This window comes from Pleurodeles waltl, chromosome 8, assembly GCF_031143425.1.
Source record: "Pleurodeles waltl isolate 20211129_DDA chromosome 8, aPleWal1.hap1.20221129, whole genome shotgun sequence".
Lineage (NCBI taxonomy): Eukaryota > Metazoa > Chordata > Amphibia > Caudata > Salamandridae > Pleurodeles > Pleurodeles waltl.
The window spans coordinates 423,643,658-423,666,544 of NC_090447.1; the positions used below are offsets into that span (position 1 = coordinate 423,643,658).

A 22,887-nucleotide genomic window follows, 5' to 3' on the forward strand; every position below is an offset into this window, starting at 1 on the left:
GGAGGCACTACGCCTCTGGACATGGCTGGAACATCAGGGCATTACCCGGATGGTTCAACATCTGGCAGGCTCGCTCAACGCCAGAGCAGACAAACTCAGCCGATCACGAATGGTGTCTCCATCCGGAGGTTGCGCAAGGTCTCTTTCAGCAGTGGGGAGAGACTTGGTTAGATCTGTTTGCCTCTGCAGAGAATGCGCAATGTCATCTGTTTTGCGCGTTGGAGTTTCCAAGGCGGCACTCGCTCAGAGACGCTTTTTGTCTCGAGTGGAACTCCGGCCTCCTTCACGCCTTTCTGCCTATACCTCTTCTGCCCAGAATTCTCAAGAAAATCGGTACCTACCGGGCCCAAATCATCTTGGTGGCTCCGGACTGGGCACAGATAGTATGGTATCCAGAGGTATTGAACATGTCCATCGATCCTCCACTCAGACTGCCTCTTCAGGCGGATCTTCTGTCGCAGCAACAGGGGACGGTTCTTCACCCGAACCTGTCCTACCTCCACCTTTTATGCGTGGAGATTGAGCAGTGCCAGTTGACGGATTTTGCCCTTCCACCCGAAGTCTGCAATGTTATCTTGGCAGTCAGGCGTCCATCAACCAAAACTGTATACGCCTGTCGTTGGAATACATTTGTGGCATGGTGTACCAACAAATCTGTTGATCCCCCTTTCCGCCTCTCTATCCTAGGTTGTTCTGTTCATTCTTTCTTTGGCCCAGCAGGGCTCTGCTTTGGGCACCCTTAAAGGGTTTTTATCTGCCATTTTAGCCTTTCTTAGGCTACCTGATCGGCCCTCACTCTTTTAGTCTCCTATTGTGAGTAGATTCCTGTAGAAAGTTGGCTCTGTATGTGCTATTTCAAAGTAAGAAATAGCATGCACAGAGTTCAAGGGTTCCCCTTAGAGGTAAGATAGTGGCAAAAAGAGAATTCTAATGCTCTATTTTGTGGTAGTGTGGTCGAGCAGTAGGCTTATCAGAGGGTTGTGTTAAGCATTTGTTGTATACACACAGGCAATAAATGAGCAACACACTGTAAGGAAAGGCCTCCTTGGCATGGTTACCCCCTGACTTTTTGCCTTTGCTGATGCCAAGTTATGATTTGAAAGTGTGCTGAGGCCTGCTAACCAGGCCCCAGCACCAGTGTTCTTTCCCTAACCTGTACCTTTGTTTCCACAATTGGCACACCCTGGCATCCAGGTAAGTCCCTTGTAACTGGTACCAAGGGCCCTGATGCCAGGGAAGGTCTCTAAGGGCTGCAGCATGTCTCATGCCACCCTGGAGACCCCTCACTCAGCACAGACACACTGCTTGCCAGCTTCTGTGTGCCGGTGAGGAGAAAACAACTAAGTCGACATGGCATTCCCCTCAGGGTGCCATGCCAACCTCACACTGACTATGGCATAGATAAGTCACCCCTCTAGCAGGCCTTACAGCCCTAAGGCAGGGTGCACTATACCATAGGTGAGGGCATAAGTGCATGAGCACTATGCCCCTACAGTGTCTAAGCAAAACCTTAGACATTGTAAGTGCAGGGTAGCCATAAGAGTATATGGTCTGGGAGTCTGTCATGCACAAACTCCACAGCACCATAATGGCTACACTGAAAACTGGGAAGTTTGGTATCAAACTTCTCAGCACAATAAATGCACACTGATGCCAGTGTACATTTTATTGTGAAATAAACCCCAGAGGGCATCTTAGAGATGCCCCCTGAAACCATGTCTGACTACCAGTGTGGGCTGACTAGTTTTAGCAGCCTGCCACACACCAGACATGTTTCTGGCCACATGGGGAGAGTGCCTTTGTCACTCTTTGGCTAGTAACAAAGCCTGTACTGGGTGGAGGTGCCTCTCACCTCCCCCTGCAGGAACTGTAACACCTGGTGGTGAGCCTCAAAGGCTCACCCCCTTTGTTACAGCACCCCGGGGCACTCCAGCTAGTGGAGTTGCCCGCCCCCCTCCGGCCACGGCCCCACTTTTGGCGGCAAGGCCGGAGGAGATAATGAGAAAAACAAGGAGGTGTCTCTGGCCAGTCAGGACAGCCCCTAAGGTGTCCTGAGCTGAGGTGACTCTGACTTTTAGAAATCCTCCATCTTGCAGATGGAGGATTCCCCCAATAGGATTAGGAATGTGCCCCCCTCCCCTCAGGGAGGAGGCACAAAGAGGGTGTAGCCACCCTTGGGGCTAGTAGCCATTGGCTACTAACCCCCCAGACCGAAACACACCCCTAAATCGAGTATTTAGGGGCTCCCATAACCTAGGTAACTAGATTCCTGCAACCTAAGACGAAGAAGGACTGCTGAGCTGAAAAACCTGCAGAGAAGACGGAGACACCAACTGCTTTGGCCCCAGCTCTACCGGCCTGTCTCCCAACTTCAAAAGAACTGCTACAGCGACGCGTTCCACAGGGTCCAGCGACCTCTGAAGCCTCAGAGGACTACCCTGCATCTAAAAGGACCAAGAACTCCAGAGGACAGCGGCTCTGTTCCACAAAGACTGCAACTTTGCAACAAAGAAGCAACTTTTGAAAACAACACATTTCCTGCCGGAAGTGAGACTTGGCACTCTGCACCTGACGCCCCCGGCTCGACTTGTGGAGAACCAACACTACAGGGAGGACTCCCCGGCGACTGCGAGCCCGTGAGTAGCCAGAGTTGACCCCCCCCCCCCTCCCTGAGCCCCCTGACCGCGACTGCCTGCTTCTAAGAACCCAACGCCTGGTATGGACACTGCACCCGCAGCCGCCAGGACCGGAAGGATCCGACCTCCAGTGCAGGAGCGACCCCCAGGTGGCCTTCTCCCTTGCCCAGGTGGTGGCTACCCCGAGGAGCCCCCCCCCTTGCCTGCCTGCATCACTGAAGAGACCCCTGGGTCTCCCATTGAACTACATTGCAAACACGACGCCTGTTTGCACACTGCACCCGGCCGTCCCCGTGCCGCTGAGGGTGTACTTTCTGTGCTGACTTGTCTCCCTCCCCACCCCCCGGTATCCTACAAAACCCCCCTGGTCTGCCCTCCGAAGACGCGGGTACTTACCTGCTGGCAGACTGGAACCGTGGCACCCCCTTCTCCATTGAAGCCTATGCGTTTTGGGCACCAGTTTGACCTATGCACCTGACCGGCCCTGAGCTGCTGGTGTGGTAACTTTGGGGTTGCTCTGAACCCCCAACGGTGGGCTACCTTGGACCCAACTTTGAACCCTGTAGGTGGTTTACTTACCTGCAAAACTAACAAACACTTACCTCCCCCAGGAACTGTTGAAAATTGCACTGTCTAGTTTTAAAATAGCTTATTGCCATTTGTGTGAAAACTGTATATGCTATTTTGCTAATTCCAAGTTCCTAAAGTTCCTAAGTGAAATACCTTTCATTTAAAGTATTGTTTGTAAATCTTGAACCTGTGGTTCTTAAAATAAACTAAGAAAATATATTTTTCTATACAAAAACCTATTGGCCTGGAATTGTCATTGAGTGTGTGTTCCTCATTTTTTTTCCTGTGTGTGTACAGCAAATGCTTAACACTACCCTCTGATAAGCCTACTGCTTGACCACACTACCGCAAAATAGAACATTAGAATTATCTCTTTTTGCCACTATCTTACCTCTAAGGGGAACCCTTGGACTCTGTGCATGCTATTTCTTACTTTGAAATAGTACATACAGAGCCAACTTCCTACACACACACACTCACACAATTCCAGGCCAATAGGTTTTTGTATTGAAAAATATATTTTCTTAGTTAATTTTAAGAACCACAGGTTCAAGATTTACAAGTAATACTTCAAATGAAAGGTATTTCACTTAGGAACTTTAGGAACTTTGAATTAGCAAAATAGCATATACAGTTTTCACACAAATGGCAATAAGTTATTTTAAAACTAGACCGTGCAATTTTCAACAGTTCCTCGGGGAGGTAAGTGTTTGTTAGTTTTTGCAGGTAAGTAAACCACCTACAGGGTTCAAAGTTGGGTCCAAGGTAGCCCACCGTTGGGGGTTCAGGGCAACCCCAAAGTTACCACACCAGCATCTCAGGGCCGGTCAGGTGCAGAGGTCAAAGTGGTGCCCAAAACGCATAGGCTTCAATGGAGAAGGGGGTGCCCCGGTTCCAGTCTGCCAGCAGGTAAGTACCCATGTCTTTGGAGGGCAGACCAGGGGGGGTTTTGAGGGGCACCGGGGGGGACACAAGTCAGCACAAAAAGTACACCCTCAGCGGCATGGGGGCGGCCGGGTGCAGTGTGCAAACAGGCGTCTGGTTTGCAATGGAGTTCAATGGGAGACCCAGGGGTCTCTTCAGCGAAGCAGGCAGGCAAGGGGGGGGGGCTCCTCGGGGTAGCCACCACCTGGGCAAGGGGGAGGGCCACCTGGGGGTCGCTTCTGCACTGGAGGTCGGATCCTTCAGGTCCTGGGGGCTGCGGATGCAGTGTCTTTACCAGGCGTCGGGTTCTTAGAAGCAGGCAGTCGCGGTCAGGGGGCTCAGGGAGGGGGGGGGGTCAACTCTGGCTACTCACAGGGTCGCAGTCGCCAGGGAGTCCTCCCTGTAGTGTTGTTTCTCTGCAGGTCGAGCCGGGGGCGTCGGGTGCAGAGTGCAAAGTCTCAAGCTTCCGGCGAGAACGTGTTGTCTTTAAAAGTTGCTTCTTTGCTGCAAAGTTGCAGTCTTTGTGGAACAGGGCCGCTGTCCTCGGGAGTTCTTAGTCCTTTTAGATGCAGGGTAGTCCTCTGAGGCTTCAGAGGTCGCTGGACCCTGGGGGACGCGTCGCTGTTGCAGTTTTTCTCCAAGTGGGGAGACAGGCCGGTAGGGCTGGGGCCAAAGCAGTTGGTGTCTCCGTCTTCTCTGCAGGGCTTTCAGGTCAGCAGTCCTTCGTCTTCAGGTTGCAGGAATCTATCTTGCTAGGTTCTGGGAGCCCCTAAATACTCAAGTTAGGGGTGTGTTTAGGACTGGGGGGTTAGTAGCCAATGGTTACTAGCCCTGAGGGTGGCTACACCCTCTTTGTGCCTCCTCCCTGAGGGGAGGGGGCACATCCCTAATCCTATTGGGGGAATCCTCCATCTGACTCCTCCTTGTTTTTCTCATTATCTCCTCCGGCCTTGCCGCCAAAAGTGGGGCCGTGGCTGGAGGGGGCGGGCATCTCCACTAGCTGGAGTTCCCTGGGGTGCTGTAACAAAGGGGGTGAGCCTTTGAGGCTCACCGCCAGGTGTTACAGTTCCTGCAGGGGGAGGTGAGAAGTACCTCCACCCAGTACAGGCTTTGTTACTAGCCACAGAGTGACAAAGGCACTCTCCCAATGTGGCCAGCAACATGGCTGGTGTGTGGCAGGCTGGTAAAACTAGTCAGCCCACACTGGAAGTCGGGTATGTTTTCAGGGGGCATCTCTAAGATGCCCTCTGGGGTGTATTTCACAATAAAATGTACACTGGCATCAGTGTGCATTTATTGTGCTGAGAAGTTTGATACCAAACTTCCCAGTTTTCAGTGCAGCCATTATGGTGCTGTGGAGTTCGTGCATGACAGACTCCCAGACCATATACTCTTATGGCTACCCTGCACTTACAATGTCTACGGTTTTGCGTAGACACTGTAGGGTCATAGTGCTCATGCACCTATGCCCTCATATATGGTATAGTGCACCCTGCCTTAGGGCTGTAAGTCCTGCTAGAGGGGCGACTTATCTATGCCATAGGCCGTGTGAGGTTGGCATGGCACCCTGAGGGGAGTGCCATGTCGACTTAGTCATTTTCTCCCCACCAGCACACACAAGCTGGCAAGCAGTGTCTGTGCTGAGTGAGGGGTCTCCAGGGTGACATAAGACATGCTGCAGCCCTTAGAGACCTTCCCTGGCATCAGGGCCCTTGGTACCAGGGGTACCAGTTACAAGGGACTTACCTGGATGCCAGGGTGTGCCAATTGTGGAAACAAAGGTACAGGTTAGGGAAAGAACACTGGTGCTGGGGCCTGGTTAGCAGGCCTCAGCACACTTTCAAATCATAACTTGGCATCAGCAAAGGCAAAAAGTCAGGGGGTAACCATGCCAAGGAGGCATTTCCTTACAATTCCTAAAAGGGCTCACCCCATTTATTTCCCCCCACTCCATTTATCATGTCTCAGTGGGACCTTAATCTTGTACTTACTTACATGATGTGTACCCCCTTTCAGCCAATGCATAATTGTCCCTTGAGGCTCCTCACCTTCAAAACAGTCTTTCTGGTCGCTATCACCCCTGCTCGCAGGGTGAGTGAGCTTCAGGCCCTTTCCTTAAAACCTCCATACTTGTCTGTGCACCCTGACAAATTCATGTTGCGCACTAGGGCTTCCTTCCTTCCCAAGGTGGTTACACACTTTCATGTAGGCCAGTCCATCACTCTGCCAACTTTCTACACCCCCCTCTCCCCATCCCCTCCCCCACATCCTTCCCGTGAGGAGGAGAGATTCCACCGTCTGGACCCAAAAAGAGCATTGCCGTTCTACTTCAATCGTAGTAAAGATTTCCGGGTGGAGATCAACCCTTTGTTGGGTAGGTGGGTGCGAAAAAAGGGAAGGCGGTGCAAAAGCGTACCATCTCTCGATGGTTGCTTCTTTGCATCAAAATGTGCTACGCTTTGGCCAAAAAGCAACCTCCTGAAGGCTTGCGTGCTCATTCCACCAGAGCAACTGCTGCTTCCACTGCATTAGCACTTGGAGTTCCTGTCCTGGATATCTGCCAGGCGGCTATGTGGGCGTCCCTGAACACGTTTGCTAAGCACTACTGCCTGGACATTCAGGTCTGTCGGGACGACTATTTTGGTCGTTCTGTCCTGCAGGACTTCCTAGTATGATCTTAGTTCACAGCACACCACCGAGGATGGCATTGCTTGGGTATCTATTCTAAGGTAAGGAATCTGCAACTAGAAGTCTCTATCAGATGTACAAGTTACTTACCTTCGGTAACTAAATATCTGGTAGAAACACATTCTAGTTGCAGATTCCTTACCACCCACCCATCCTCCCAGCTTGCAAACTGATTTCTAGGGACAGGGATTCCCCCTTTCAGGTCCTTAACTCTGACACACCAATCTCAGTGTTCTTAGCGGCTCTGCACTTTGGTGTGGAAAGTCGTTAAAAGAAACTGACGTCACTGCGCCAGGGCTACTACTCCCGACGTCATCACGGCGACGCCGCCACCCTCCGAGTCGACCGCCGCCACCTGTCGACACGCAAGGGTATTGCTCGAAGAAATATCTCCGGATCCAGGCTGACGCCTGGGGGAAATTCAAAGGTAAGGATTCTGCAACTAGAATATGTCTCTACCAGATATTTCGTTACCGAAGGTAAGTAACTTGTACTTCAGGCAAAGTCTTCCAAATGAGTATACTTCAAAAACAGAGGAGCTTTCATTTGTCTTCTGAATTTGAACACATTTGGTGTTTACTTTTAGTTAGATATTGCCCAGAATGCAATCCCCTCACATGCACACATTGGTACCATACTTCATCATAGGGACGCAATTCTTGAGTAACTGATGTTGCTCAGAGGGCTCATGCGCTCCTCATTTTGTCCTCTCGTTCATGCACAGGGTCCTATTTTGTCTGTGTTGGGGAAATATTCTGCTTTTATTTCCACTTCCTAATATCGCAAGGATTAAAAAAAAAAAAAGACTAATGGCTGGAAATGTATGCTCTCCTTGCCTGTTTACTTTTTAACTGCTTTAATGTGGTGGGTGAATTATTCATATTTACTGCATTACCTCAGAAGTGCGGTGGACTTGAATGGTTTGTCCACCACCCTACCGAAAATTCTCCTGGTACCAAAAGTGTGTTTTTTATTAAGCAAAAAAAAATAACTTGATATGAAAACAGACCAAACAATGGACCGTGCAAGGATCACATTGACTTCATATGGTCACAGTTTTCATCCATTCCTGTCTAGCCAAACAAGTTGGGTACAGCTTTTATTGGAGAAACATGATAGTGCTGGGTGGTATGAATTTTGTTTCTCCCCTCATATTCCGTAATCTTCCCACACAGACATTTGACAAAAATGAATGATTTTGGCCAAAGTTTGTTTGCAGGGAACTCTGGGTAAGTAAACTTTGTGGGAGCCCCATGAATCACACTACAGGGGACTCTCCTGTGAATCTAGCTTTCAGGAATGTCTAGGTTTAGTACGTGTTCCTGGGTGATGACCTAGCCCGGGCTGGGTTCAAATACAGCAGGGAACCACAGTGCCAAAATTAGTCATTTCTGAGGGAGTACATTTGATGCTTCTACATTTCGATTTTGGGCTTAGCATGTTGTGGACAACATGCCTCACCCCTGAATGAGGTATTCTTTCTATGGAGAAAAGTATGGGTTTAAAGAATAGTAGAACATTTGTTATTATCAATTGCATTTCTATTCATTCTGACTTATAAATGTAATCCAGTGTGCGTGAATCAACACTTTTAGCGAAGTGCCCTCTAAATCACATGACTGTATGGGTAACCCCAAATTCAGTGTAAATTTATAACCACTATTCCCAAAATCAGCAGCTGGGGCATGTTTAAAAAATGCATAGGTTTTTCCATGTACATTTTTCATTCATTAGATTTTACCATATGAATTGGTGCACAATAAATATTTTAAGTTGCAGCTTAGTTGTTGACTGTGGGTTTTTGTAAAACAGCATACACTATATATCCCTATGACAAGTATGGTCTCATGGACCTAGTGATGTATAAAGCTTGGACATTGGCTGTCGGAGCAAAAATCTAAAGATGACCTAATGTATATTTTTCCCTACTTGTTTTCATTTTTTTCTATTTTAAAAAAATGAGTTTGTTTGAGAAAACTGAGCGTACTACATTGATGACCCCTTGCTGAATTGGTAATTTTGTCTGCTTTTCACAAATGTATAGCTTTTCAGGTTTACCAGTGGGTTTCAAACCAGTTTTCTCCTAAAATTGCATGTAGATGGAAACCGCAAAAAGTGGCTACCACTTGGAAAAATGCTAAACTTAGGTAAAAACATATATATATTTCACAGCTGTGCTTGTTCCTGAAAGCTGAGAATATGGCGACCTTAGCATATCTAATCTTTTATTGGATCTGATTTTTAGGGGGAACATCTGCTTTCTTGTACAGCACTTTTCCCCATTTTTCCCAAAAAAAAGCAAAATGTTGCTATTTTTTTGCTATTCGCTTGGTTCCTTCCAAGGGCATCCACAAACAATCAGTAATTCCAAAATCCCCAACATGTGGGGGGAAAAAAGGATGAAAATTTGACTTTTGTGGAAAAGTGTTGTGGAAGTCTAAGCGCAAAGTGCTCCAAAAACCAAATGGCCTTAGCCACTAGGGTGGAAAAGTCTCAGTATCAAAGGGGTTATTTGGTTAACCTGTTTCTGCCTTCTTTCTTATACCTTTAGGGTTATACGCCTTCTCTAGGATCATAGAAGACCTCAAAGTATTTTCTAACCCTAAACTGTAAGGTAAAAATAAAGAAATTGCTTGAGTTTGGACATTATTGATCAGTTTCAGTTGAAACTTTAACAAAGTTAAAAAGGATCAGAAAGCACCCTCGAAGAATGTTTTTCTCCTTTTAAAGTTATCCACCAGCACACAACACCCACACATTCAAACTCTTTTGTGAACATGCAAAATGTTTGCTCTATCACTTACCTATTAACTGTTGCTGTTTACCCCATGGTCAGAGGGATGTCCAAGGCTAATCCTTTTTAAACTTCACTAGGGTGCTGCAGCACAAAACCTTTTTTTGTTTTTTTTAAATCCGAAGAGTTTTACAATTAGTCAAACTATATTGCATAAGTTATTCACACAAACTTAGGAAGTTTGTCAAATGAATTCGGAACTTAATGCTTCTTCCATGTCCTACCTGGAGTGGATCAGAGCACATCCTTTTAGGAAGAGACTCCGATGTGGGCAATATATAGCTTAAGAAAAATGCCTGATGTGATAAAATACAGTGGACAAGTGAGGCACTTCTGCTTTTGATTATACTTGCTCCACCTAGCTATTTTTACAACATCTTTCTTAAGGACCCATAACACCATGTCCCAGAATCTTTTATGGGATTTAAATATGGTGGTGACTAGGCATATGAATTCACCCTAAAGCCATGTAATCTCAAAGAATTACCATGGAAGGTATCTTTTAAGGAGCAGCTACTTAGTATAGCTGGGCCTTATTTGCATATTCATGAAGGCAAGATTGTTACTTCGCACACATTCATGCTTCTGACCAAGGGTACCTCCACCACCCCATGTTCCATGACAGTTGAATGGTAGAACACCCAACGTTCTTCACCGGACCACAAACATTGCAACGTGACACACATTCACACTCCATAATGTCTGATACTGATTGAACTTGGATATTCTCTGCCCTTAACCTATTCTTCAGTCAACTTTCTTCTGCCATTCTGCACAAAGAGAAATCAATTTCCAAATCATGCTTGGTGCAGAGGATTGTCTATGGATTCAGTAATGCTCCACATGAAAAGAAATGTTGTAGCAACTCTTCGTCTTAACAAGGGAGGGCTTTTTTGTTTAACACACCGTTTGCTGAAGCTTGTTAGTAGCTTTGCGGTCATTAATCTGCACTTTCACCAAACAGTATTGTCTTGATATTCACTCCAGGGTAGTGTGTTTTTATGTTTCATTATTGAAGATGTTATTTTGGGGTTTGACCATACTGTGCCCTCCACTGTGGTATTGGAGTGGGGTGAACCTCTTTCCAAATGATGCTGAGGACATGAATCTACAACATACACACATGCCGCAAGCTGAAAATATTACTTGTAACCATCGGTTAGCAGTTTTTTTCTCTTCTAACCATTACTGGCATGCACAGACTGACCAACTCTACACTCGCCATTGAACGTAGGCACGGGACAGACAGTATGGAGGAGAGGACCCACAACCTTCCTGTTCTTCAGAGTGTCTCTGATAATGTTGATGTTTATAGTTATTGCGACAGCAGTGCCTATGTTCACAAGTTGCATTCTTTGAGTTCCAATTAATTCATTTGATGTGGAACAATAAATCTATGATCGAGCAACTGTTCTTGTGCATTGTGGCCTATTTCTATACCTTGGAGATCATGTAGTAGCTTATTTTTTAGCTAAAAGCCTATTTGATGCCGTTATTAAAGAGAACATCAAAATGGAAAATATTCCAGCTCAGAATTGTTCTCCACAGTGAAAATAATTGCTGATCCTCTCATCTCCCCGGAGTGCTAAGTCCTAGCAGACTTCTTTTTTTAATCAAATAGTTTCAGGGATTAATCCATCTTCACGTTACTATATGTACTCTTACCCGCCTTGTGAAAGCTGTAAAGACTTGGGTGACATTTAAATCAATTTCCCAGGATGATCTATCGAGTTGTTATAAAGTGCATCTCTTTCTGTGGGGGTGCAATTGTGATCTCTGGTATTCAGAATTTCTGCAGCAAGGGCTTCATCGAATTAACCTTATTTTAAATCACTGGTGTGAGACCTTTTCTCTAAGCCCTCAGCCAGCATGCTGAGTTACTATTGTTTGTCTCTATGTTTTACTCTTTGGAACTATTGTATTGTAAATGGCTATCCAAGTACTCCCTCAGTATACTGAACTCGCCACACTTGGTACATGAAGGCGTATTGCAGGAGCTAGTAGAGGGTTTAGGGACTTGGACACCTCATGACACAAATATTTACACTCTGTATACCTAATGCTCAGCCAGAATCTGAACATCTATAGATCTTTGATTTATAGATAGAAAGGTAAAGTAATCAAATTGGGAACAACACAAAAAGAAGATACAACTAAACACTCAATTATAGCAGGTAAGCATTAAAGCGCAACAAAGCATGAAACCGAGGGTGCTATTGTCACTGTCATTCTAAGGGCATCAGAACCTTGTCAGACTCTCTGAATGCTACATTTAGTACAGCCAGTTCCTGAGGCTGAGGCAGCCGTCACACAGGTGAGTTTGAGCCGGAATGTCAGTAAAAACTGTTCAGTTAACCCAAGTTACTCAAAATCGACCGCAAAATAAATCCGGTTCTCTCTCAAATCCAATCCAATCCAAATAATACAATGCCAGTGAACACATTCATAGAGTCTTTGTATCCAGTTAATGAGGCTGCTGTGGGTTTAGTAGTCCGTATTCCCAATAGGACATATTTAGATCATTGGCGGTCCAAACTGGTCTTGCAGGGAGTATAATGGCATTAAACCAAAAGCCAGTTCTTACCTGGGAAACCAAACTTCAGCTGTTTAGTTGGTCTGAGCATTGTTACAGGCTATGTGGCATGTAAATGTTAAGTATATGTTGCAATATGTGTACATGTTATTTATGTTATCTTGTGTATGTGTGAGGGTGTGAGAGAGAAACCGGTATGTTGTGTTCTTGTGGGTTACAGCCTGGCTTCTGGCACTGTGGCTCTGTTTATTGCATGATTTCTTCCATCCAGGTCATCTTGACGCTTTTTTTCTAGGTCACAACAGAGGTCACATGCTGTAACAGATATGTTCGATGGCATCTGTCGCTGTAGATACGCATGTTCTGCAATAGCTCGCCATCTGGTGTTGGGCCGGAGTGTTACAAGTTGTTTTTCTTCGAAGAAGTCTTTCGAGTCACGGGACCGAGTGACTCCTCCTTTTGTCTCCATTGCGCATGGGCGTCGACTCCATCCTCGATTGTTTTTTTTCCGCCATCGGGTTCGGACGTGTTCCTGTCGCTCCGAGTTTCGGAACGGAAAATTAGCTAATTTCGGAAGATTTTCGTCGGTATTGTTGCGTTCGGGATCGGCGTACTTTGATTCCACACCGCATCGAAGATCGAAGAGCTCCGGTGCCCTTCGGGGTAGTTTTTCGATCCTCCGTCGGGGCCTGGTCGGCCCGACCGCGTGCTGAAGACCGCCGATGGAACGGACCCCGTTCCGTTTCTGCCCCAAATGCCACAATAAGTACCCTTACACAGACCAACACTTGGTCTGCAACCTGTGCCTGTCACCTGAGCACAGCGAAGACACCTGCGAGGCCTGTCGTGCGTTCCGGTCCCGAAAAACACTCCGAGACCGTCGAGCCAGAAGACTTCAGATGGCGTCCGCACCGACAGCCCAACGGGAGTTCGAGGAACAGGAAGAAGAAGGTACCTTCTCGATCCAAGACTCAGACTCCGAAGGATTCGACGATACACAAACCGTGAGTAAGACGTCGAAATCCACTCAGAAGAACATTTACAAGGCCCAGGGGACGCCACTGCCACCAGGCCATGGCTCCACCCATAAATTCGGTGACCGCCCGTCGGCACCGAAAAAGGCCCAAACAGTGCCGAGATCGTCCGACTCCGGTCGAGACACCGGCACGCAGCCTTCTCGGGACCGAGAAAGTGCTGGAGACAAGCCTCGACACCGAGATGCCGGTGCCGACACGGCTCGACGCCGAGACAGCGGCACCGAAACAGATCGACGCCGAGAGGTTTCGGCCCCGAAAAAGAAAAGAGTCACCTCGGAGCCGAAAAAACACGCAGACAGGGTTTCGATGCCGAAACAAACTGCAAGCGACCCAGCTTCAGGCTCTTATACAGAAGAGCACTCGCTAACCTCCCAAATGCAGAAGCATAGGTTTGAGGAAGAGCTGCAAGCAACTGATGTGGACCATACGCAAAAGCGTATCTTCATACAGCAGGGGACAGGAAAAATAAGCACCCTTCCCCCCATTAGGAGAAAGAGAAGGTTGGAGTTCCAGACGGAACAGACACCACAACCAAAAGTGGTGAAAAGAGTTACCCCACCACCCTCTCCTCCGCCTGTGATTAACGTCTCACCAGCACAAACTCCATCACACTCCCCAGCTCACACCACCATGAGCCAGGGTGACCAAGATCAGGACGCATGGGACCTATACGACGCCCCAGTGTCAGATAACAGTCCGGAGGCATACCCTACAAAGCCATCTCCACCAGAAGACAGCACCGCGTATTCTCAAGTGGTGGCTAGAGCAGCACAATTTCACAACGTAAGCCTCCACTCAGAAAAGGTCGAGGATGATTTCTTATTCAACATAATGAAAAAGAACTGTTCGGTCCAGAAGTGGACACAGCGATTGAGAAACTCAAAAAAGATACGGACACTGCCAAAGCCATGGGCGCACTCTACTCCCCGCAGAGCAGAGGGAATTACAGCACATTCCGTAAAACGCCCTTTCGAGGGGGGTTTCGAGGTCAAAGCACACAAGCCAGCACCTCACAAGCCACACCGTCCAGTTACCAGGGACAGTATAGAGGAGGTTTTCGGGGACAATATAGAGGAGGGCAATTCCCTAGAAATAGAGGAAGATTTCAAAGCCCCAAAGCCCCTACTACTAAACAGTGACTCACAGGTCACTCACCCCCTCCACACAACACCAGTGGGGGGAAGAATAGGCCATTATTACAAAGCATGGGAGGAAATCACTACAGACACTTGGGTTCTAGCAATTATCCAACATGGTTATTGCATAGAATTTCTACAATTCCCTCCAAACATACCACCAAAAGCACAAAATTTAACAACACACCATTCCAATCTCCTGGAGATAGAAGTGCAGGCACTATTGCAAAAGAATGCAATCGAATTAGTGCCAAACACACAAATAAACACAGGAGTTTACTCACTGTACTTTCTGATACCAAAGAAGGACAAAACACTGAGACCAATCCTAGACCTCAGAGTAGTGAACACTTTCATCAAATCAGACCACTTCCACATGGTCACACTACAAGAAGTATTGCCATTGCTAAAACTACACGACTACATGGCAACTTTAGACCTCAAGGATGCTTATTTCCATATACCAATACACCCATCGCACAGGAAATACCTAAGGTTTGTATTCAAAGGAATACATTACCAATTCAAGGTACTGCCTTTCGGATTAACAACCGCACCAAGAGTCTTTACCAAATGTCTAGCGGTAGTCGCTGCACACATAAGAAGGCAGCAAATACATGTGTTCCCATATTTGGACGACTGGCTAATCAAGGCCCATTCGTTCAAACAGTGCTCAAATCACACAAATCAGATCATACAAACCCTCTTCAAACTAGGGTTCACCGTCAATTTCACAAAATCCAAAATTCTGCCACGCAAGGTACAACAATACCTGGGAGCCATAATAGACACATCAAAAGGAGTAGCCACTCCAAGTCCACAAAGAATTCAAAATTTCAACACCATCATACAACGCATGTATCCAACACAAAAGATACAGGCAAAGATGGTATTACAACTCCTAGGCATGATGTCATCATGCATAGCCATTGTCCCAAACGCAAGACTGCACATGAGGCCCTTAGAACAATGCCTAGCATCACAGTGGTCTCAAGCACAGGGTCACCTTTTAGATCTGGTGTTAATAGACCGCCAAACTTACCTCTCGCTTCTGTGCTGGAACAACATAAATTTAAACAAGGGGCGGCCTTTCCAAGACCCAGTGCCACAATACGTAATAACAACAGATGCTTCCATGACAGGGTGGGGAGCACACCTCGATCAACACAGCATACAAGGACAATGGAATGTACATCAAACAAAACTGCATATCAATCACCTAGAACTTCTAGCAGTTTTTCAAGCACTAAAGGCTTTCCAACCAATAATAGTTCACAAATACATTCTCGTCAAAACAGACAACATGACAACAATGTATTATCTAAACAAGCAGGGGGGGACGCACTCCACGCAGTTAAGCCTGCTAGCACAAAAAATTTGGCATTGGGCAATTCACAACCAAATTCGCCTAATTGCACAGTTTATACCAGGGATACAAAATCAACTCGCAGACAATCTCTCTCGAGATCACCAACAGGTCCACGAATGGGAAATTCACCCCCAAATTCTGAACACTTATTTCAAACTCTGGGGAACACCTCAGATAGACTTGTTTGCGACAAGGGAGAACGCAAAATGCCAAAACTTCGCATCCAGATACCCACACAAACAATCCCAAGGCAATGCCCTATGGATGAACTGGTCAGGGATATTTGCTTACGCTTTTCCTCCTCTCCCTCTCCTTCCTTACCTGGTAAACAAACTCAGTCAAAGCAAACTCAAACTCATATTGATAGCACCAACTTGGGCAAGGCAACCCTGGTACACAACGCTACTAGACCTATCAGTGGTACCCTGCATCAAATTGCCCAACAGGCCAGATCTGTTGACACAGCACAACCAAAAGATCAGACACCCAGATCCAGCATCGCTGAATCTAGCAATCTGGCTCCTGAAATCCTAGAATTCGGGCACTTACAACTTACCCAAGAATGTATGGAAGTCATAAAACAAGCAAGAAGGCCATCCACCAGGCACTGCTATGCAAGTAAATGGAAGAGGTTTGTTTGCTACTGCCATATTAATCAAATACAACCATTACACACAACTCCAGAACATGTAGTGGGTTACTTGCTTCACTTACAAAAATCTAACCTAGCTTTCTCTTCCATTAAGATTCACCTTGCAGCAATATCTGCATACCTGCAGACTACCTATTCAACTTCCCTATATAAGATACCAGTCATTAAAGCATTCATGGAGGGCCTTAGAAGAATTATACCACCAAGAACACTACCTGTTCCTTCATGGAACCTAAATGTTGTCCTAACTAGATTTATGGGTCCACCTTTTGAACCCATGCACTCCTGCGACATACAGTTCCTAACCTGGAAGGTGGCATTTCTCATCGCCATTACTTCCCTAAGAAGAGTAAGCGAGATTCAGGCGTTTACAATACAGGAACCTTTTATACAACTACACAAAAATAAAGTCGTCTTAAGAACCAATCCTAAATTTTTGCCAAAGGTTATTTCACCGTTCCATCTAAATCAAACAGTGGAACTTCCAGTGTTCTTTCCACAGCCAGATACCGTAGCTGAAAGGGCGCTACATACATTAGATGTCAAAAGAGCATTGATGTATTACATTGACAGAACAAAAAACATCAGAAAGACTAAACAACTCTTTATTGCATTTCAAAAACCTCATGCAGGAAACCCAATTTCAAAACAAGGTATAGCCAGATGGATAGTTAAATGCATCCAAATCTGCTACCTTAAAGCTAAACGACAGCTGCCCATTACACCAAGGGCACACTCAACCAGAAAAAAAGGTGCTACCATGGCCTTTCTAGGAAACATCCCAATGCAAGAAATATGTAAGGCAGCCACATGGTCTACGCCTCACACATTCACCAAGCACTACTGTGTAGACGTGTTATCCGCACAACAAGCCACAGTAGGTCAAGCTGTATTAAGAACATTATTTCAGACTACTTCCACTCCTACAGGCTGATCCACCGCTTTTGGGGAAATAACTGCTTACTAGTCTATGCAGAACATGCGTATCTACAGCGACAGATGCCATCGAACTGAAAATGTCACTTACCCAGTGTACATCTGTTCGTGGCATCAGTCGCAGTAGATTCGCATGTGCCCACCCGCCTCCCCGGGAGCCTGTAGCAGTTTGGAAGTTACCTTCAATTATTTATATATGTATCATCTCAACCTTAAATAGGTGCATACTTAGTCACTCCATTGCATGGGCACTATTACTACAATTCAACTCCTACCTCACCCTCTGCGGGGAAAAACAATCGAGGATGGAGTCGACGCCCATGCGCAATGGAGACAAAAGGAGGAGTCACTCGGTCCCGTGACTCGAAAGACTTCTTCGAAGAAAAACAACTTGTAACACTCCGGCCCAACACCAGATGGCGAGCTATTGCAGAACATGCGAATCTACTGCGACTGATGCCACGAACAGATGTACACTGGGTAAGTGACATTTTCATTAGTCATTGCATAAACGCTAACTTCTTTTCCTCCTATTCCATAGAGCATTTATTTATAGAATGGTTTACCTAACCGCAACTAGTAGATGTATTGTCACTTAAAAATGTATTGAATCACCATAGATTTCTTATGCGTCAATTAGTTGTAAGACATTTTCAATCTGCCTCCCCTTCTTTTGTTGATTTGTTGACATGGGAAGTCTGCTGAAATGCTCCACCTTCACAAATGTAGGCCACGCACAGCTACATTAGCTTTTCCACTGTTTTTTCCACTGTTTCTTGCACTGTTAATTCTGATAGCTATTCTATAATGTTTTGGTTTTTGGTGGTTGGCCGACATAAACATGCATGGGCCAGAACTAATACATTGTATTTAGTATTGTTCATTACAATTATTTTGTTTAGGTTATTAAAATATTGTTTCTCTTGTCTTTCTCAGGCCATCCTCTCTCAAGTGCTTTGGAAAAGACACTTTTCTATCCACCTCCACGCATCACTTTGAAGTTAAAAATGCCAAAAGTCACTTTGGGTCACTCTAAATTAAACACCCAGACAAAATTGGATAGTACCTTTTCTGTGGAGAAAAATAGCCGCAGCCCAATGCGCAATAAAAAAGGTCTTCAAACCACGGGGTCTGCAGAGTTGAAGAAGAAATCCTACTCCAGACATTCAGATGATAAGAGTAATGGAGTAATCAGAGAGACTAGACTTGCCAAAAAGGATTTGCACAATTCAGGACCTACAGAATCCTCAAAGTTTCACATGCGTCAGACATTAGGCAAACCCTTAGCTCTCCAAGCTGTGCTACATGGACAATCTTCCAATGGCAATGGGAAAGTTCACCATGAGAATTTGAGAATTAGCAAGTGCAATGGAGCTGTAAGCCGAGCAGGAGACATTGTGCAAAGAGGCCGTGCCAGCCATACAGCTTATGATCAAGAATCTGTTCTCACTTCTCACTCAACTAGTAGGAGCAGCTTCAGAAAATCCACTATGGAGCATTTTAGTAGGTCCTTCAAAGAGGCAACTAACAGTTTAGTGAGGACCACGGAAGGCCTCCGGAGTTCTGACAAGTCGCATAGGAGATTGACAACAAAAGATCAGGTATGGAGTAAACAGACAGACAATCCTGCAGCAGTTGCTCCCTACCAGGACAATGACGGGTACTGTCCCGACGTAGAACTAAGTGACTCTGAAGCAGAGAGTGACGAGAACAGAGAGCAGAACCAGCTAAGGAGAAATGTTTCTGGCCTTGAAAGCCCAATTAAAGACTTCGGCAGAAATTGTCGCAGCAAAAGCAAAACAAACTTACCTTCTCACAGCTCACTGCAAAGGTGATACAAACTCTAAACATTGACAACTGTGATATATTTCCAATAGATTAGTGAGACTGTAGGCACCAGAGCGTCCCTCAAAGGTCCATAACGTAGGAGAATAGTGCAGTGATATTAGAATATAATTGATGTCTACAAATGTCCTTCAGTAATTCAATGTGGATTATCAATCAAGTCCTTAAAGTAGCCTTCAGGAATAGCTTGTACCTAATGTGTGTCTCTTTCAAGGCTGTGAAAGGCAGCAGCATTGATGCATGTAGAAGTGGATGATGTAACTCCTGGTTCAATTTTTCCTAAGATACCTTGAAAATCGGTGGGCCCTACCTAGTCTTTGGTTAAGAAAAAATGCTGCTTCTTTGTCAGCCGGAAAGGTGTTTTTTATTTACACATGTTTTAATTTGGTGAAAGGCCGTGTAATCCTTTGGTTTTTCCACTGCTGTGACTGAATGTTCCTGTAAGGCTATTAAGTGGAAATACACCAAAAACGTGCATCCCTGTTTACATATTGTGAATTTTGTTTGAAAGGGGTGCTAAACTTCGTGTTCTCGCACTGTACCCGACACTTGTTTTTTTTTTTTTTGATCCTGCACAAGATTACCATAAATTATTCCTCTTCCCCAAACCTGGATGCAGCTTCTGGTGCTACAGTTGTGGGTGCTCTGTACAAATGGGTATGGGCTATGGGGTTCTTCTGTATAAACCTTTACCCATCAAACAAGTACAAACGTCTAGCTCTCAAACAATGTTTTCTGGAGTAGATGCACTACATGAAAGTGACTCCTATGCTAATATAGCTGCAATCACAGATGAGCTGTGCCTGCTTTCGCGGGGTTGGGAATGTGGAAATATCAGTGGGGTTTGCTTTGCTTTTTATGATCTTATTGGCGCTCCCAAGCTCACTTTGGTCATTTGTGTGTGGTAATCTCCTTTTACTTTGAGTACATTTCTTTTTTAATTCATTGCAGGATGCGTATCAACCTTGGCCGTCAGAGCCGTTTCCGAAACTAAGAACACTTGTGCTGATAACTTTTTAAATGCTAAAACAAACTGAGTAGCATTCAACCTCAGGGCTGTTCTAATGATAACGTATTTACACGCGACCGCAAATACACACAACCGCAAAAGCAATATGTTCGGCGAAATGATCTGCACAACTACACAGGCTTTCCTTACCTAGGAAAGTGTGGTGCTATGGGAAACGTTTTTGCAACCCACTGAGTTAGTGAGTAAGGTTTTGTCAGAAGTAATGTTGTCATCTCAGGCGCTATCGTTGGTTAGAGATAGAAATTGGAGAGCTGAGCCGGTGATAATCTTTTTTAATACAGTAAGAGTGCTGGCTCGGTATTGTTCACTGAGACTCCAACCTCATGCCAGACCATTGTCAGCTGGTGCAGCCATGCATGGCACTTGTAGACTAGCCATGGGAATCTAACACTAAAAGTCTCAGTAGGGTTTAGGAATTGTACTTCCACAAACTAATATTTGAAATTAATCTGTACTGATGTGTAAACTAAGAACGTGAGTGTGATAAACGCCGGGACTGTTTCCCTGTCTTTCCACCACATGCAAATCCCAACACAAACATTGAGACAACTTGCGATTTATAAAGTCATTTTTTACCTACATTCTTTAAATTTGTGCTGGACTTTTTTCTCCCACTTTGTAGACGTACAGTTGAACTCTAAAGCTGTCTCATTTTCAAAAGCTCTGTATTCTGAATGGTAAAACGTTTGGTAATTGTAAGGCCTTATCTGTGTCTAAGCACTTGTCCGTGAAAGGATGGCTGTCACCTGGGCCTTACCCATTAGGACAAAGAAAGGCAGCTCTCTTGTGCACTGTACCAACCTCTAATGTTTCTTTCCTTAATTTCTGTTTATATTGTTTAGTTCTACACGTGCTAAGCGTGTAAAGACACTGAGCTAACACACTGACCCTCTCTCTAAGTCGAAAGAGGCACTAACCTAGATATGCTGCTGTACTTTATCATGCAAGGCAAGCATGGAGAGAAACTACATGTTTTGGTGCTTTAGCAAATAACACATTTTGCCAATTTTAGCTAAGGGTGTTTCTGTTGTGGGCAATATTTTTGATATTCTTTAAATCAATTTACTATGTAAATGAAGGATATCTTTTAGTTGGGTATCAGAAGTATTGTCCCTGCTTGCTGCAAAAAGTGCATTTGCTAGGTTTACTGTACTTGTTTGGTTGTTAAATGTTGTTGAAAGTATTACCTCTTAACCTTTTGTAAAATCTTTTTTTGTGTTATGCATTTTGTTTTATATATAAATATATATATAAATATATATATTCAATTTTCCAGAATGGACTCTGCCTTTTAAAGATGTCCTCCTTTTTACAAGTACTTTTTTCATTAAATTATGTCTGCTAAAATAAATCTATTTTGTTGTGGTTCTCTTTATTCAGCGTTTGACCTGATTACATTTTTCTGATTGACTTGATTTCCAAAAAGCTTGCAATCAAGATACTTTGCAGCCATATTGCGATTGAGGCGATCTAATAACTGGTTTTGCTGTTGCACAATACACCTGCTTTATATAGATGTAGAATGAACGACATCGTTGAGTGGTGCAATGGCTGTAGGAGTAGCACTTGCAAGATTTGCATTCCCAAAGTCCAGTCTGGCTATGACTCGTGAATGTACAACTGCTAGTTGATGGTCAGGTGAGAGAAGATAGATGGTTGATGTATTTGAAAACGCGAGTTGAAAGTTGACTGCATTTGTCAGCTTGTTATTGGGAGGAATAATTATGAACAATGAATATAGAATGAACGCCAGGCCTTTAACAGAGGGCGAGAAAGGGATTCAGTTAGTCCACGATGGTTGGTCAAGGTTTTTTTTTTTTTTTTTTTTTTTTTCTTGACAGAAGTTAATTTGAGGAAGAATTCAGTTTTCTAGCCATTATTGTTTCCATAGTTTTAGTGCAACAATGCAAATAAGTAGTGATCAATTCTATCTGTCTCATTCGATACAAATGTATTTTGCTTTGTGCGGACATAATAGATGAAAGAAAAGTATGTGATCTCATTTAAATGAAAAGTCATCAACACTAAGGAGTGAGATTGCAAAATACGTTGAAGCGGGCAGCGAGAGACACTTAGATGGAGTGAAGGTGCATATTATAAACGAGAGGCTGGCTCAAGGACAGAAACATGGTTGGCAAGCAATAGAAATGGAGTGTGACTGGAGAGAAATGCAATGGAATGAGGCTCGGAGTATTTCAGGGAAAGTGGAAGCGATTATGAAGGACTAGCACTGAGTGACTGTGAAGACACAAATCCCAACTAGAATAGAAGAACATTTTTTGTACCAGTGAGACTCTTGTAAACACACTGGTTGAAATGCTGTCATACACTCTACCGGGGTTAGAGACATGCCCTCCATCAAATAAAAAAAAAAAAAATCTCGGCCTGCATCGAACTGGCATACCTTTTCTGGGTTCTCTGCCTGACGTGGCAAGAGTTCTCTGATGTCTGTAAGGCCTTCTTCCAAGACTATAGCAACATATTCTAGGCCAAGAATCCTCCAAGATCATGACCTTTTTTGGCAACAGTCTCCCCTACCAATCTTCAGAAGTTTAATCCCAGCCAAGGGGCAACTAAATTGAATAATTGGTATGATCCAATATGCTGACCCCAAATCAACCTTCTATGCCAAATTAATCTTCTATGCCAAATTAATCAGTCTGGCGGCCTCTCCTCATCCCTTAAACGCAAAGTTAATCCTGCTTCTTTTGAAAGAGAAGACCATTCTCAAAAAAAG

The 22,887-nt window shown here is 45.0% G+C and overlaps 1 protein-coding gene across 1 annotated transcript in view; it reads left to right on the forward strand.

The window, feature by feature from the left end:
- JADE3 (jade family PHD finger 3) overlaps positions 1-21,495 on the forward strand; it is a 212,481-nt gene extending 190,986 nt beyond the window's left edge. Inside the window, exon 11 of the mRNA XM_069204297.1 lies at positions 18,212-21,495. Within this exon, the coding sequence (XP_069060398.1) occupies positions 18,212-19,110 (899 nt within the window). The 3' untranslated portion in view covers positions 19,111-21,495. The remainder of the gene's footprint in view (positions 1-18,211) is intronic.
- Positions 21,496-22,887: the final 1,392 nt, after the last annotated feature.